At 33.9% G+C, this 18,269-nt stretch overlaps 3 protein-coding genes across 4 annotated transcripts; all 3 read left to right on the top strand.

The window, feature by feature from the left end:
- The first annotated feature begins 1,786 nt into the window (after positions 1-1,786).
- LOC108942782 (L-ascorbate oxidase homolog) lies at positions 1,787-14,974 on the top strand. Of its 2 annotated transcripts, none has more exons than XR_011411401.1 (8): positions 1,787-2,015; positions 2,115-2,224; positions 3,605-3,875; positions 4,039-4,141; positions 4,237-4,582; positions 4,858-5,223; positions 5,316-5,468; positions 14,873-14,974. XR_011411401.1 is itself a non-coding variant. In XM_009632606.4 (8 exons), the coding sequence occupies exons 1-8, from the start codon at positions 1,860-1,862 to the stop codon at positions 5,720-5,722; spliced, it is 1,641 nt and encodes a 546-aa protein (XP_009630901.2). In that variant the 5' UTR covers positions 1,789-1,859; the 3' UTR covers positions 5,723-5,966. The 2 variants fall into 2 exon arrangements, 1 of the variants encoding a protein (XP_009630901.2); XM_009632606.4 differs by lacking the exon at positions 14,873-14,974 and adding an exon at positions 5,513-5,966 and having other exon boundaries at positions 1,789-2,015; positions 5,316-5,394.
- On the top strand, positions 11,375-15,353 carry LOC104120771 (L-ascorbate oxidase homolog). Its single transcript, XM_009632607.4, has 8 exons — positions 11,375-11,689; positions 12,137-12,246; positions 13,047-13,317; positions 13,478-13,580; positions 13,678-14,023; positions 14,259-14,624; positions 14,717-14,795; positions 14,909-15,353. The coding sequence occupies exons 1-8, from the start codon at positions 11,546-11,548 to the stop codon at positions 15,119-15,121; spliced, it is 1,632 nt and encodes a 543-aa protein (XP_009630902.1). The 5' UTR covers positions 11,375-11,545; the 3' UTR covers positions 15,122-15,353.
- Positions 15,354-15,867: 514 nt separating this feature from the next.
- LOC104120772 (GDSL esterase/lipase At5g55050-like) lies at positions 15,868-18,207 on the top strand. Its single transcript, XM_009632608.4, has 5 exons — positions 15,868-16,227; positions 16,626-16,768; positions 16,912-17,133; positions 17,231-17,477; positions 17,733-18,207. Exons 1-5 carry the CDS (start codon positions 15,969-15,971, stop codon positions 17,954-17,956), a joined length of 1,095 nt encoding a protein of 364 aa, XP_009630903.1. The 5' UTR covers positions 15,868-15,968; the 3' UTR covers positions 17,957-18,207.
- Positions 18,208-18,269: the final 62 nt, after the last annotated feature.

Here is an 18,269-nt window from a genome sequence, read left to right as displayed (position 1 = left end):
TTTTCTTCTTCAATTGTGTGTATTTTCCTATCTATTACAAGGCATTTATATAGGCATGAAAAGTGAAGAAAAATATGTCATTGATTATGTCATTAAGTATAGAAATATGTCATTGAATATGTTATTAAGCATTTGAGAAGATCATGGAGGAAGAGTAGACATCCACCATAATTTAATTTTTCTTATAACATAAATAAGGTTGCCAGCTTTATGTTGATTTGTATGGAAAGTTACGTGTCCAAACAGTAAAAGATAACAAAGGCAATATTTGTCGCGAAGAGCCGGTCATATTCATTGTTTATTTTTTAAATCATATACATAAATTATATATTGATTATATATAATTATACAATATATATAAAAATTATATATATATATATATATATATATATATATATATATATATATATATATATATATATATATATATATATATATATATATATATATATATTATATCTCCACCGGCTATTTTTAATTTAAGTGATTGGGTGGGCGGCTATTTGGGTTAATTCTTCTTTTACAAATTACTCTATTTTATGATTTCCCTAATTAATAAGGTAGCTTGATGCAGTCCTAAAATTTTCCTTCAAAGAGATGAATGTATTTTGTAATTATGCAAAGTCACTCAAGCTCCACTTTAGGGTAACGCACTGTTGCGGGTTTATACTTTTCTTTTTTGGGATGTGGGTTTAACTTTTATTCATAAATAATGTAAAGGATTTTTTCTTTTTCTTTTTGGTTATACATCTTGCAAGCTCATAACAGAAATCCTAATCATTAATATATATATATATATATATATATATATATATATAAGAGAAAAATGAAAATAGAAAGAAGACATCTATTGGGAAACTAACTCATATGTCTGAAGAGTTGTCACTTCATAAAGACACGAAGGAGTCCTAATAATTTTAGGAACTCTTAAGTCCTAAATTATATTAAGACCATCTTTTTCACCAACAAATTGAAGAATAAAACGAGAACTTAACCATCTCTCTCGAAAAAAAGGAATCCTAAAGAGAAAGAAGCAAGCGATCTTCTACGAGATACCAGAACAATCTTATATAAGTCAGGTGCGATTTAAATTATAGATTTTCTTTTCACAGTCGACGTTCATATATGTGATATTATTGATGATTAGTGAAACAAAACAATGAAGTAAGACTTCAACGCCTAAATTGAAATTTTTTAAGTTGTAATTTAAATTGCGTAGTCGCAACTCGCACCCTCATCAGTAAAAAGAAGCTTGAGAATATTTTGTTCTTTATTCTTTTACATAATCTTTTGGTTATACTTCCAAACAAAATTGTGTACAAGAATTTATATGACCTAAGAATTTTGGGTAACTAGTTTTAGCTAGATTTAGAAAGTCATTTTAGAGAAGTTGGTCCCACCAGCACTGAGACTAGGGGAGTTCTACGAAAAATCAGAATTCACAAGTGGAGGGTGTAGGGTCTTTATTTTACATCTAATAAACCAGCGTGACAAAGTTCCCTTTTACGGCTCTTTTTTATTTTTTATTTTTATAGTTTTCTTAATTATAAGTATTCACACTATTGGCAACCTGCTGGCATATACCATGGAGTCACGGATGCGTGTTTTTCTGTTACGTACTAACAACAATTATTCATGCCTTACGGCGCTTCGTTTCTTTTTCCTTCAATTCACTTCCACCTATATATCTATATATATTACTCTCCTATCTCAATATCCCTCTGTGCATAACCTGTTTTCATATTCTAATATACCAATATATATATATATATATATATATATATACACACATCAAAGATCTTCTCCGATCCATCAGAGATTACTAATTAATTTATTACTTTATTCTTTAATTAAGAATAATGAGGTTGGAAAATGGAAGAAGATGGTGTTGGTTTGCGGTTGTAGCTCTCTACATGCAGACAGTTTGTAGAGTAGTAGTTGCAGAGGATCCTTACAGATACTTCGACTGGAGAATTAGCTATGGCGATATATATCCTCTTGGCGTCCGCCAACAGGTATACCTACATATATATATTCAGGACGTGTTTAGTACGTCGACGAATGCTATAATTCTATTAAAATTCTAATGTTCTTATGTTGGACGATGGCGACAGGGAATTCTGATAAATGGACAATTTCCGGGTCCGGACATAATCAGCGTTACGAACGACAACCTTATCATTAACATCCATAATGACTTGCCTGAGCCATTTCTTCTTACCTGGTATATTTATGTGCTTCGTTTTTTGTTTTTTTTCTGTTTGCATGCATCTTAACTGGTGTAAATTTTCTTTCTTACATTCTAATAATGAGTATATAGCCTAGTATAGAGTCTGTAGTTCATTGTTTTTCTCTCCCTTTATCATCTGTAATATTACACAATATATGGTTAAAAAATTTTACCTTCTGACCATGAAATAAACTTTTGTTTTTCATGAATGCCTTACTTGACCACGACTTAGTTCCAGTCATGCGCAACTAATAAATGAAACCTATAAATCATTCATTCAGTAATGTGGTCTGTTAGAAAAGTAGTCCAAGACGAAACACCAACAGCATAAATGAAGAAACGAAAGAGAACCACATTTTCATCTGTCCATTCATCACGATTTTCCTTCTATATATACTACTATACTCCATGGTACTTCCTCTTTTTCTTTGGCTTACTGTTGGGTCATTTTCATTCTCCTTCAACTCCCTTCACCTGAATTCTTTTTGATCCAATTATCACATCAGTAAAGGAAATGAAATTGTTTTGTATGTGGTGAAAAAGTACCAAAATGCTTAACATAGGCATACCATCAATGCAAGTACTTATTAAATGCTTAACAAAATTGTATTTTACTTTTTCAAAAAAATAGGGGGAGAAGTTCATTAATGAGGAGTCATAAGGAGATGACAAGAATGAAGTTAAAAAATGGGACAATTACAATAAAATGTGTCAAATTATTCAACATAAATAAGCATGTTTAGACCATCTTTTTTTAGATAACTAAGAGCCTGTTTGGATTAACTGATTGTAAATAGCTGATAAGTTTGAAGTGCTGAAAAGCATTTTTAAGCGCTGGAACTGATTTTTTAAATAGACATTTACGTGGTTAGGTAGACATGCTGAAACTAATAATAATCAGTTGATGTGTTTGGTAGAAAAGTGCTAATAAACTATTCTTTTGTTAAAATGATTAAATACTCTTAAAAGCTTTACAAAAGATTATTAATTAAAAATATTCTTTGTAAAGAAAATGATGAACAACGAATATGGAATGAAGAGAAAGTTAGGAAATTTATATTGGGAAAAATATTTTGTGAATTAAAAAATATTATAAAGTTTAAACTAGTAAAAGTTTTGGTCAAACTAAAAATGCTTATAAGCTGAAAAGCCATAAGCCGAGGGTAACCAACTTATGACTTATAACTAATTTTAGCTTATAAGCACTTTGGGTGTTTATCAAATGCGTAGATGAGCCAAAATGTGCTTATAAGCTTAGCCAAAATCAAGAATCATGAACTTTTATCCGCAGATGAACTAACTGCATTTGCCAGTAATTAAGAGCACTGATAATATGTTAACTAGTGTGTAATTTACTGGAAATTTACAATGCAGGAACGGGCTCCAACAAAGAAAAAATTCGTTTGAAGACGGTGTATATGGAACAACATGTCCCATCCCTCCTGGAAAAAATTTCACATACATAATGCAAGTGAAAGATCAAATAGGAAGTTTCTTCTATTTTCCATCTCTTAAATTCCATAAAGCCGCTGGTGGATTTGGAGGAATTAGGATTCTCAGTAGGCCAAGAATTCCAGTCCCTTTCCTTGAACCTGCTGGAGATTTCACCATTCTTATTGGAGATTGGTACATAACTGATCACAAGGTATTCCAACACTATTTAATTAATTTCACTTGACCCGTTTCAGCCCAAAACTTGATAGATCATTTCGGGTTCAAGTCAACAAACTAGTAACAACGTCACCACCAGTTTAAATTTGGACTAATTTGGCGGGTTACTATAAAATGACTTTATTTTGTATTTTCAGGCATTACAAACAGTTTTAGACCGTGGAAAGATGCTTAAATTCCCAAATGGTATTCAGATTAATGGCCTTGGTCGTGATGGTGCAAAATTCACTGTTGAATCAGGTATACACTGTAACAAAATGGACCTGTTTCGTCTTCAGGAACTATTTGTTGCAAGTAATTAGCTGAAATGGGTAATATTCCTTGCAATTTTCCAGGGAAAACATACAGGTTAAGAATATCCAATGTGGGACTTCAAAATTCATTGAACTTTCGAATTCAGGGACACAAAATGAAGTTGGTTGAAGTTGAGGGAACTCACACAATACAAACCACATTGTCTTCTCTTGATGTGCATGTTGGTCAGTCCTACTCGGTGTTGGTCACTGCAGATCAGCCTGCTCAAGACTACTACATTGCTGTTTCCAGCCGCTTCGCTACTCAAATTCTCAATTCCACAGCCATTCTTCACTACAGCAACTCGAGAAAATCGGTTTCTGGACTACCTCCTCCAGGGCCAACCACTGACATTTCTTGGTCCCTAAATCAGGCTCGTTCTATCAGGTGTGATACCTTTCTTGATTTTTCGTTAGAAGTGTGTAATCATCTCATCTAAAAGCTTAACTATATAATGTCTCAACACACCCACACGTGTGGACCTGATTCTTTCAAGGGCCAACACATGGATTTTTTTTGGATGGCTACTCTGATATCACGTTAAAACTTAAATTTTTAGATGAGATAATTATGTGCTTCAACATTGTTTCAATAATGCATGTATTTGCTTTATACTTGAATTAGAAGTACAATATGAGACGGATTCTTTGTATAATTTCCAGGACAAATCTTACGGCCAGTGGGCCAAGACCAAACCCACAAGGCTCCTACCATTATGGTCAGATAAATGTCAGTAGAACAATAAGACTAGCAAATTCTGCTGGCTTAGTTGATAGAAAACAGAGATATGCAGTTAATGGAGTATCTTTCATCCCTGCTGATACGCCACTTAAGCTAGCAGACTATTATAACATCAAAGGAGTATTCGAAGTAGGAAGCATCCCTGATCAGCCTACAGGTCGACAGATACACCTTGACACAGCAGTTATGGGAGCAGACTACAGATCATTTGTGGAGATTGTTTTTGAGAATAGAGAGAACATTATGCAAAGCTGGCATCTTGATGGTTACTCTTTCTTTGTCGTCGGGTAATTACTCCTTAACATCTCATTCTATTCATAAGAAAACCACATGCATTTAATTACTGAATCAAAACAATGAAATACTGTAATTTTCACAGAATGGATGAAGGTAGATGGAGTCCTGCAAGTAAAAGACAGTACAATCTTATAGACGCAGTTTCACGCTGTACCACACAGGTTAGAATAATATGATGAACTCATTACTCAATATTATTTTTCACAATGTCATTTTGATAAATGTTGAGTAAGAAGTACAAATGTGACGCCTTGTGAATTTTTGTATTGCCTTTGACAGGTTTATCCAAGATCGTGGACTGCAATATATGTGCCCCTGGATAATGTAGGAATGTGGAATCTGAGGACTCAATTCTGGGCAAGGCAATACCTCGGGCAACAATTTTATTTGCGAGTTTATACACCAGTTCAATCATTTCGGGACGAATATCCTATTCCAAAGAATGCTTTGCACTGTGGCAGGGCAAAGGGTAGAACCATAAGAACATAATAGTCCTTTCAAAGACACCAGGAAGCTGAAGAGGAAGAAGAACCTATCAATAAAGACTGACTTCTCGTCATCTTTTTCTTTCTGCTAATTATTTGCAATTGTTTTACTAATCCAACCCCATTCTTTATTGCTTATTAGGGATGTATTTTGCTTTGATGTTCATATTCCAGTCACTAATTATGTATAAAATATGGTTTAAAGTTACCAATTACAATTAACGAGGATTTATGCATGTCATTTTCCACATTAAGAATCCAAGATTGGTCCATAGCATTGGTCACTGTCACAAATATATTAAGTGCTTTTAATACATTTGACCGGTCAATAAAAAAATAATATGGTAAGTCAAATATACAAAAAACAATACATTATTATGTATAAAATATATAAATATAATACAAAAATTTATATTTTATATAAAAAATATATATTTGTCAACTACTATTATTTTTGGGGGAGCGGATACACTATGTAGATTACCCTATAATAATTAATTGATAACTCATTAGGCCAAAATTGTAGTGCCCCGAAAAAAAAAAATTCGAAATATTATAAGGTCATTAAGAGGTCTGACGTGTGCTAATTATATTTATTTATATGCGAGTGTTAATTAATAATATGAAAGATATCCCGTGAACATAATTACAAGTGTATGAGGTGTATTTGAAGTGATATAGGGCCTAAGGAGATCTCTTGGGACAAGTCAAGTTGGAAATTACATGATAGACTAAAGTTCTAAATAAGTACGCACAAGACCTAACTTTGTACGAGCATATCTTAATATATATATATAAGGATTTATGTAGTGAACAATATATCAAATGAAAGATATTCGAGTCTAGTTTTTAACTCTTCAAACCGTTCCTCATTTGGACATTTCTAGAAGGAGTTATGGACATTTTAGTAAAAGGTGACAGCAGGGAAAACTTGGGATACGAGGTACAACTTGCACAGAGCAAGGTACAACTCGCTGAAGCACTTGTGCCTATATAAGGCAGTCACGGGCAACAGCCCTTTTTGGGGATTTGTTTGAGCTAGAGATTGGTTCTTTCACGGTGGATTCGACCTTTGGGACTACTTAAGAATACAAGGTGAGTTTTTATGGATATTTTAAGTTAATAACATCCTATTAACTAGTATTAACATCATTCAATCTTTAAAATCCCTAAAAATCTTTTAAGTTGTTCAAAAATACCAAATTTCCCAAATATTAAATTTTTAAGGAAAAGCTTCGAGAAGGTAATCCTAATGCTTTCAACTCATTTCTTATGAGTCGATGAGAGTAATTATAATATTTGTTTCAAGTTGTTATGGTTGGATAATTGATTTTATAAACACTAGTTTATGACATAAATAGTGTTCTTGAGAAAATGAAGGGAAGATAAATAATGTTCTTAGAAATGAAATTAAAGGATGCAATTAACCTATGGAATCATTTTATAGCTAAATTGGAAGTGTTCAATTAAGTAATCACCAAATTGAATGTTTTGGAAATATTGGTTAAGGAAGACGATGAATAGTAATTTGCGGTGTTGAAGAATTAATGTAGTATCATTGATGACTTCAAATGGGTAGTAAATGATAAGAGTTGAGTTAAATGTGCTGGTAAGTGACCCTATTGGACGATTTGAGCTTGAGGCTTGTAGCCAACTTGTGAGCCATAAATGGATATTGATAAATATTTTTGAGTCATATTGTGATTGTAATTGGGATATGTAATTGTAGATATCAATTTGTTGGTGGCGTCTGAGCATTTTACTCAATGTTAGGATGTCGGAGGAGGATTAAAAGCTTAAGAATGTTATTAAAGCGAAAACGAGGTAAGTTGATTAAAACTTACTCTTCTTGAAGGATTTTCTCTAAAAGCATATTTCGAGTTAATTCTTAAATTGTTTGCAAATGTGCTTTCGTGCTTGTGGGGACAAACAAGTACAGATGTCTCCATGTACTAAAATATTATGTTGCATATGTAGTGTCATGTTGTTTTATAAAACCTTATTTTAAATCTTGTTGACAAAATAACACTTAAGGTAAATGGTATAAGTTTTTATCAAAAATTTATGTATTGATAAGAGTATACATATTTGAGTGCTAAAGATAAGTTTTCATGTAAAGTATTTCTTTTGAAAATTGATAAATAGAATAGCACTTGTAGTACCTTTTTAAAGATTGATGTTAAATTACTAAAGGCTTTAACATGTAAAAGGTCATTTATTTAATTTTTGTTCAAATGGTTTAGATTTTCTATTAATGCTATGATTTGATAAAAAAAAAATAGATCATTTGATGTTACAATGCTATGAATCTAACTTTGGAGTATCAAATATTTTGGAAGTTACTTGTGTTCACTAAGATTGGCTTCGAATATATTGTATTCGTCGTCATGAAACTACACGTGCTGGTGTAGGCGTAGATGACCACTTTGTGGTACAGACTACGGCAGAGTGCTCTCCCTCGAGAGGGTACTATTTTGTGCTATTATTAGTAAGGCTGAGTTGATTCGTACGCACTACGATGAGACGACCTAGGCAAGTAGGGTATATGATACTTGCCGCTAGGTACATAACCTGATTGACCTTCTTGTGTCGATGATAGTATAGTACTCCCAGTGAAAGGTAAGGATGATTTTCTTATGTTTAGACCTAAAGAGCCGAAAGTGATTTCAATGTTAAAGCAAATGGAATGATTTTGTATGATTTTATTCAAAATCTTGGATTGATATAAATGTTTTAAAAGTTTATAATGTGGGTTATATTTCACTTATCTTTTATTTAAAATGATAAAGATCATAAATTGATAAAAAAAAATATCGTTTTATATCAAATATTTGTGCATTGTTTTTATAAAGTTTGTTCCAAGAACTTAAGTTAGAGAGAGTCTATGACACTTATTGAGCATCATCGTGGTGTGCTCAGCCCTTAAGGGCCCCTATTCAGGGTCCCGCTTTTTTTGCATGTTTCAGGATAAGGTACGACACGTGATGTGTAGACATGGCTAGGATGACTCTCTTTTCGAGGTATGATGAAGCACCACTTTTATTTTGTTGTACTATGGTAGCTATCATGTTATTTTTTTATTGTAAAAATTATTCCAAGTGTTTGTTCTATTCTTTGGTATAGAGGCTCCATAGATAGTTGTGTTGGATTGTAAAAAAATAGGGTTGTGGACGTCTTGCATAAACAAATAATTATTTAATTTGATTATATCATTTTTATGAAAAGCTTCATGTATGATTTTGGAAATAAAAAAACAAAATTGTGACTTGATTTGAAAATGTACAAGATTTTCAATTGGCTTCCGCAATTATATTTGGTTTTAACATATGGGTTGGTTAACTCGGATCAGGTAGTATGCCGGATGCCGGTCACGTGGATTTGAGTCTTGACAAAAATAGTAATTCATCTGCCATTTGGTACTAACATGGAAATAAGACTAATTTTAACTATTAATAGTTTGTTGGTCAAGTTTCTAAAATCAGCTTATTTTGAAATGTGATATTCTAAAAATTACTTTTCAAAAAAGCATTTCTAGATAAAATAGTTTGTGTTTGACTAATTAATTTGAAAAATACTTTTCAGCAACAATTAGTGTTTGACCAAGCTTTTAAAAGTGTTTCTAAGGGCTCGTTTGGTATGAGTGATAAGGAATAATTAATTTCGAGACTAAATGTAAGAAGATTTTATCCCATGTTAGGTTGGGAGAAAAGTGCGGTATAATTAATCCCGAGATTGTAGTATTTTTTTTGTCCCCTAGGAAAGGTGGAATAACTAATCCCGGGATAACTAGTCCCGGGATAATTAATCCTGGGATAACTTCTTTCCAAAGAAATGACCCCTAATTGTATTTTTCTCAAATGTATTTTTATAAAGTGCTTCTGGGAGAAATTATTTTTTTCAGCTTCTTAAAAAAATATTTCTGCTTCTATTCAAAAGCACTAACTTTTTTTTAAATCTTGGTCAAACACCTTAACTTTGGAAAAATGATATTTTTAAAAAGAAAAAAAAAATACTTTTGACCGAAAAGTAACTTGGCCAAACAGGGTATGAGTTTGTGCAAAAAAAACACTCTGGATCATTAGCGAATTTTAGTCCAGTCCACTATCGACTGTCCCAAATAACCTTTCATTGAGAATTTTATATTGCTTGTATTACTCAATTTTGATCGATCCGTGACTTTAGATAGGATCTGTAGATGAGAAAACAGTTTATCAAAAGAGTTGACTTGATAATCATGTTGAATTTCGTAATCATCTATATAAGTAAATTGCTTATAACGAAATAATTTTATTTAGACAAATTTTCATAATTGTTTACTTTGTATCTATATTATGTCAGCCAACAGCAGAAAAACCAAAATCGAAGTAAATTTAAAGTTTATAAATGCTGAGTTACAAGAAGGTGCTATACTTGTAACCAAAAGATCAAATTCTAATAAAGCTATTTTTTATTTCATATTGAACTTGAAGGGGACTTCACGTCATACTTAACCAAAAGGTTAAAACTCTTATACAGCTATTTTCTTTTCTTTTAATTGAAGGCGACTTCACTTCACCAAAGTGTTATAATAATAATAATAATAATAATAATAATAATAATAATAATAATAATAATAATAATTTAGACGCAGCTAGTTAAAATGCCCAAGAAAATTAAAAATTAGCTAAAGGCACCAATAGCAAATGAAAAAGGAAGGAAGAAAGAAGCTTCCCATGTTTTTATAAACTTCCATCAATAGTATGACCAAACCAATTTCTCAAACATGAAAGGCAGTTGTAAGGTTGTCCAAAATAAATAAAAATTATGGAAACGCACAAAAATTCCGTGTGTCCCGTCAATAATCACGGATATACCGAAGTTTCCAGCCTAAATCAAAAATAAAATAGAAGCAAATGTACGAATACAATCAACGCGGTGCAGGACTAGAAATTAAAAAGAATGAAATTAAAAATAAAAAAAAAGTTGCCTGCCTTTTTTTTAATTGATAATAACGTGTTAAGACAATAAGATTACAAAAGCAATATATAATATTTGTCACCAAAGACTATAACCATGCGGAAATTGCACCTATCTCCTGTTTTATGATTTCTCTTCAGTTCATACTTAAGTAATAAGAATTTTTAATGCGTAAATTGGAAGTTTAATCAGAAGAAGTAATTACCCCGGGAATTATTATGTGCTCACGTCCTCATAGGTACGGCTCACATACATTAAGAAGTTTGAGAGTATATATGATGTCCCATTTAACCTAATCTTTTGGTTATAAAAATTAAAAAGACTTATTTACCAGAATATATATGACCTAAGAATTTAATTTGGCTAATTAATTTTAGTCAAGTCTAACATATATATAATCTCAAGATGGAACTATTGAGACGTTGGGTCCCACCAGCACAAAATAACAAGTGGAAATATTGGGTCAAGTTTTACAACTATAGACCAGCTCTCTTTTTTAGTTTCTTATACTCATTCATACTTTGTCTATGGCAATACACCAAGATTTATGGCGCTTCCAAACCATGAGTCTCGGATGCGTGTTTTTCATTCTGTTATTAATTGATTAATAATAATTAAACCATACTTTACGACGACGCTTCTTTGCTTTTTCCTAATTCCCACTTCCATCTATATATATATATAACTCTTTCGCAACTCATCTGCGCATTTCACAGTCCGTAAACCTGTATTCATATTTCCAATATATGCCTATATTTTATGCACACGTCAACTATCATCTTCATTAGATACTACGAACAAATTACTATTATTACTTTGTGTTGCAATTAGTTAAATACGTTGTTCCTTATTAATTAAGAGACCGAACAGAATGAGGTTGCTACATCGGGGAAATGGAATTGCCCTTGTGTTTCTGTACATGGCGGTATATAAAATAGTTGCTGAGGATCCATACAGATACTTCGACTGGAGAATCAGCTATGGCGACATATATCCTCTCGGTGTTCGCCAACAGGTACTTATACAATATTTTGGTGTATGTCTTTTGGTTTACTTCAATAGTAAACAAAAATAATCACACTGTAAAACTGACCCCCACAAGTCATACAGTTTCAGATTGGTAATATAAGAAAACTTAATATATCTTAATACCATTTTTTTCATTTTTTGGCTTCACTAAGTTCCGCATTTCCTACCGGAATAAGTTATGCGGAAATTTGAATAGTATAATTATATATTTTATATAAAACAAAATATGGATGGAATAACAATAAATGTTTAGCAATACATAAAAAGAATGACTAAAGAAAAAAGGAGAGTCATTTTTCAGTTGTGTTGCATTATCTTCATTTTTTTTAAGACTCTTGAAACCTTAAACTACGTACGACTAGCGTAAGGCACGTTTGAATTTGTCTCTGTTGTTTGTCAAAATTGTAATGATAACAAGATGGATGGTGAACAGGGAATTCTGATAAATGGACAATTTCCGGGTCCTGATATATACAGTGTTACCAATGACAACCTTATCATCAACGTCCATAATGATTTGCCTGACCCATTTCTTCTCACTTGGTATGTGCTTCACTTTCTAATTAATTTCATTTTACTGGAATGTACAACTTTTTTTATGCTATCAATTTTTGATGATCTCTAATAACAAATAATTATTTATAGTAATTCTAATTTGATTACCTCAAAATGCAATAAATAATTTTAACACATTTGTTCCCTGTTGCATGCATTTACTAAACTGATGTAACGTCTCTTTGGCACGTTCTAATAAAGTGTATATCGCGTGCCCGGTAAAGTCTATAGTTTCCTTTCTTTAATTAACTCTATCTTTATTACACAATCGTTAGAAGTTTTCACTTTTTGCACCATGAAATAGACTTTTCTTTTTCAAGAATGACCCACTTGACAATTCCTCTTGTGTAACTAATCAATGAAACATATAAATCACTCATTGAGTTAAGTGGTTTGTTAGAAATTTAGTCCAGGACGAAACGCCAGAAGCATAAATGACGAAACTAAAGAACCACCTTTTTATCTGTCCATATCACGATTTTCCTTCTAGTATAAGTTAATAAATCCTCTTCTTCTGGGCTTACTGTTGTGGCTTTAATTTATTTCCATTCTCTTTCAACTCCCTTCGGCCTTCACCTGAAAAATTTAAGTATTCTGGAGCAGCTGAGACTTTGATCTAGTCATATCAGCAAAATAGACGAAAAACATCTTTGATGAGTTGAAACAATACTATACTATTAATTATCAAAATAAAACATAGAATGCAATCAACTTTATTGTTTAATTTGGCAGTAACAGTACTGTAATATGTTAACTAGTGTGTAATTTACTGGAAATTTACAATGCAGGAACGGGCTCCAACAAAGGAAAAATTCGTTTGAAGACGGTGTATATGGAACAACATGTCCCATCCCTCCTGGAAAAAATTTCACGTACATAATGCAAGTGAAAGATCAAATAGGAAGTTTCTTCTATTTTCCATCTCTTAAATTCCATAAAGCCGCTGGTGGATTTGGAGGAATTAGGATTCTCAGTAGGCCAAGAATTCCAGTCCCTTTCCTTGAACCTGCTGGAGATTTCACCATTCTTATTGGAGATTGGTACAAAACTGATCACAAGGTATTCCAACACTATTTAATTAATTTCACTTGACCCGTTTCAGCCCAAAACTTGATAGATCATTTCGGGTTCAAGTCAACAAACTAGTAACAACGTCACCAGTTTAAATTTGGACTAATTTGGCGGGTTACTATAAAATGACTTTATTTTGTATTTTCAGGCATTACAAACAGTTTTAGACCGTGGAAAGATGCTTAAATTCCCAAATGGTATTCAGATTAATGGCCTTGGTCCTGATGGTGCAAAATTCACTGTTGAACCAGGTATGCCGATAAACAAAATGGATTGTTTCGTCTTCTAGAACCATTTGTTAACTTTCACGTGTAGAATAATGAGCTGAAATGGGTGATAATTTTCCAGGAAAAACATACAGGTTAAGAATATCCAACGTGGGACTTCAAAATACACTGAACTTACGAATTCAGGGACACAAAATGAAGTTGATTGAAGTTGAGGGAACTCACACAATACAAACCACATTGTCTTCTCTTGATGTGCATGTTGGTCAGTCCTACTCAGTGTTGGTCACTGCAGATCAGCCTGCTCAAGACTACTACATTGCTGTTTCCAGCCGCTTCACCACTCAAATTCTCAATTCCACCGCCATTCTTCACTACAGCAACTCCCAAAAAACGGTTTCTGGACCACCTCCTCCAGGACCGACCACTGACATTTCTTGGTCCCTAAATCAGGCTCGTTCTATTAGGTACTCCCTCCCTCCAGTTCATTTTATTGAAGCTATTTGACTATATACGAAATTTAAGTAAGAAAAAAAGACTTTTGTAACTTGTGGTCTTAAACATGTCAGGATACTTTGTGGCTATAAAATCATGTCACTCTGGAACAACCTTAATTTATTTTAAGAGAATGCATGTAATTGGTTTATTCTTGTTCTTGAATTGAAGGGGCATTGTGAAACTGAATCTTTCTATGATTTACAGGACTAATCTTACAGCCAGTGGACCAAGACCAAACCCGCAAGGCTCCTACCATTATGGTCAGATAAATGTCAGTAGAACAATAAGACTAGCAAATTCTGCTGGTTTAGTTGATAAAAAACAGAGATATGCAGTTAATGGAGTATCTTTCATCCCTGCTGATACGCCGCTTAAGCTAGCAGACTATTACAAAATCAAAGGAGTATTCGAAGTAGGAAGCATCCCTGATCAGCCTACAGGTCGACACATACACCTTAACACAGCAGTTATGGGAGCAGACTACAGATCATTTGTGGAGATTGTTTTTGAGAATAGAGAGAACATTATGCAAAGCTGGCATCTTGATGGTTACTCTTTCTTTGTCGTCGGGTAATTACACCTTAACATCTCATTCTACATATCCATAGAAATCACATGCATTCAGTACTTAATTGAACAATGAAATATTGTTATTTTTACAGAATGGATGAAGGTAGATGGAGTCATGCAAGTAAAAATCAGTACAACCTTATAGACGCAGTTTCACGTTGTACCACACAGGTTAGAATTAAATGATGAATTTATTACTCAATATTTTTATGTTTCACAGTACCATTTTGCTAACTTTTGAATTAGAGGTACAAATGTGACGCCTTGTAAATTGGCTTTGACAGGTTTATCCAAGATCATGGACTGCAATATATATACCCCTGGATAATGTAGGAATGTGGAACCTGAGGACTCAATTCTGGGCAAGGCAGTATCTTGGCCAACAATTTTATTTGCGAGTTTATACACCAGTTCAATCATTCCGCGACGAATATCCTATCCCAAAGAATGCTTTGCACTGTGGCAGGGCCAGGGGTAGAGCCATAAGAGCATTATAGTTCTCTCAAAAGAAAATATAAAAAATAACCTCATGTCATCTTTATATGCTGCTAATCATTTTTCACTTGCAATTATTTTACTAATCCAACCCCCATTATTTCCACTGTAATTCGCATTATCAATTATTAGGCATGTACTTAGCTTTGGCGTTTGTAATCTGTCACTAATTATGTATAAAATGTGGTTTGAAGCACCCCAATTACTAGTAACAAGTCTCAGAGAGTTTATACATGTTGTTTTCCCTGTTAAGAAGCCAAGATTGATCCATTCTGGGGGCATGGGGGTCACTGTCACAAATATAATTACTCCATCGATAACTTCATCAGACCAAAGTAGTAACCATCTCCAATACAGAATGGAAGTTAAGGCCAATAATAAGGAACAAATATATAAGAATTTCTCACTTGCTTTCATCGTAGGAACAAGCAGAACTTTTCAACTCTTTTGCATAAAGCAATAAGAAAAATATCCTCAAAAGAACAAGACTCAATAATCCAAGTTGATAAATACGCATGCAAAAGAGACATTTTGACTGTTTCATAAGAATGGAATAATTAATTTAACAGTGTGATTATCACCACAAGTAATGCCGGTCAGGGACAATATTGCAAAATAAACATACCAACCACTGCGCAGTCCGCCCAATCTTATGCTTAGCTAGTAAAGTGTCTTCTTCTGCTTTAGAAAATAAACGCATAATTCTCTTGTGCTCAATTGAATAGCCTATAAATTACCTTCTCTCCCGGAGCAAAATATTGAATCGGTATGTATAACTAACTCAAACATACCGAGAATTTAGGTAGAGGGGACAGAAAGGCATTACACTAAAACAACCTCATTTTCGCCATGGAAAAAATATGTCATTTCTCTCTTCTTATTGTCCTGAGTCTATCTACATTCGGCCCCAACTTAGTCAATGCTGATGCACAGCGGCCAGCGCCACCGCCTATTTTCATACTAGGGGATTCAACAGCAGATGTTGGAACTAATTCTTACATCCCTCACTGCAATGCAACAGCTAACTTTCCTCATAATGGCATTGATTTTGTCAACTCGAGGCCAACTGGAAGATTCAGCAATGGCCTAAACAGTGCTGATCATCTTGGTTAGTGATTACTAAAGTTTTAGCATTAGGTCTAAGGAACATAACCAATAAGATTTTGAGAAGGCATTCCTACTTGTTCTACATCATGTCATATATAGGGCCATTTCACTATCTTTTGGTACGGTGGAGTCCGAGCTAGCGTGAGCGCACCTCGACTATTCCACCTAGTACCTGCTATCTCCAAACAACACAGGTATCATGTAACTCCGCCCAGTGCCAGCTATGGCTTAGGCAGATGAGAAAAAATCACCAAGTGTTTTTTGTCTCTAATGGGATTTGACCAGTTATCTCGCATGATTTTCGTTCATTTCATTGGCCACTAGGTCACACCCTTGGTACAGTCATTTCACTATTACATGTAGAGTGCTAATGTAGGATCTTGCACATTCTAACTGCAGCAAGGCTTTTCGGATACAATAGCAGCCCGCCCCCTTTTCTATTTCTTCACAGCCTGAAATACGGTCTTCAATTGGGAATATATCGAGGTGTAAACTTCGCCTCAGGAGGTTCTGGTCTCCTCGATGCGACTGGTTTACAGCTGGTAAGGCTTTTCACTACTATTACTTCAGATTCCTGAATAATATGCTCAATAATCATCTCTCACAAAAGAAAAAAGAATTTGTTTTTATCACTGCAACGTCTTAATATGTATTTTTACCTCTCTCTCTCTCTCTCTCCAAACAGAATGTCCTGAACTTGCCACAGCAGATCAACCAATTTGTCACTGTACGCAAAAATCTGACCGCTGCACTTGGTCATGAATCAACAAAAGTATTGCTCGCAAGATCTTTATTCTGCATCAGTACCGGAAGCAATGACATCTTTGTCTATTTCAAGGCCAGAAGTACAATGCCTAAAGAAGAGTTTATCAATCTTCTCATGGAAGCGTATGAGAACCACATAAAGGTTGGTCTTCTACTTAAAATTCTTACTTCAACTTGCATAAGTAGAAACTCAAAGATGGTGTTTATCAGAAGCTAACACCACATTTGCTATATAACAGACTTTGTACAGCCTCGGAGCACGCAAGTTTGGCATCATAAGTGTGCCACCAGTTGGTTGTTGTCCAGCCAACAGACTTTTGAACGCAACAAAGTGTTTCGAGCCTATGAATGATTTTGCCCGATGTTTCCATTCAGCTCTTGACAAGCTAATGTGCAACCTAAGCTCAGAGCTGCACGGGATGAAGTATGCGCTAGGGGACACATACAAAATGACCATAGACGTTATAGATAATCCACGTCCCTTCCGTAAGCACTTCTGTTGACAAAATAACAATGTGCTAAGGATTAAAAGTTCTACAACTAAGAAAGAATTTGTGATTATACTGCTCTAGATTATCTGTGCTAATTATAAAAGTTTTAAACTACAATTTACTTTCATATAAGTCTAATACTCCTTTTGGTAAAACTGATAAATATGTGGGGTTTCGTTCCTCTTTCTACTATGAGTATATGCAAACTAGTAGAACTAAATGTGAGAATGTTGTTTTTCTTGGATTTCAGACTTCTCAAATGTGGACACAGCCTGCTGTGGACATGGAACACTAAACGCCGAAGGAATTTGTAATGCAACAGCTAATCTTTGTTCAGATCGCAGAAAGTTTGTATTCTGGGATTTGTTCCACCCAACACAAGCTGCTGCACAGTTGGCGGCTAATACACTGTACGGTGGTCCAACACAATATGTTTCTCCAATTAACTTTGCTCAGCTGGCTGCAGAAAATTAGTGTCATTGAACCTGCCAAATGAATGTCACAGATTGTTACTTTCTCCTCTCAGTCTCTCCATTACACTTCCAATAATGTCCTATTAGTGGTTCCTCTGCCTTCGAGTATTTGGAATCTTTTTGATTATGTGTGAAGTTATTTGTAGTCATTCCATGCATCTCAATATTAGTTGAGAGGACAGAGACAATGTTTCTCTTGTTCTGTCATGTTTTATGAAATTGAAGAAATAAAAGTCATGATCTTCAGGACGAGCTCATATAATCCTCCCCAATCCCCCCGAGTAACCAAAAAGGAGAAAAACAATCAACATGAT

Source organism: Nicotiana tomentosiformis, chromosome 1 (genome assembly GCF_000390325.3).
Source record: "Nicotiana tomentosiformis chromosome 1, ASM39032v3, whole genome shotgun sequence".
Taxonomy (NCBI): domain Eukaryota; kingdom Viridiplantae; phylum Streptophyta; class Magnoliopsida; order Solanales; family Solanaceae; genus Nicotiana; species Nicotiana tomentosiformis.
The sequence above is the reverse complement of the archived record's forward strand: the minus strand, read 5'-3'. Positions and strand labels throughout refer to the sequence as shown.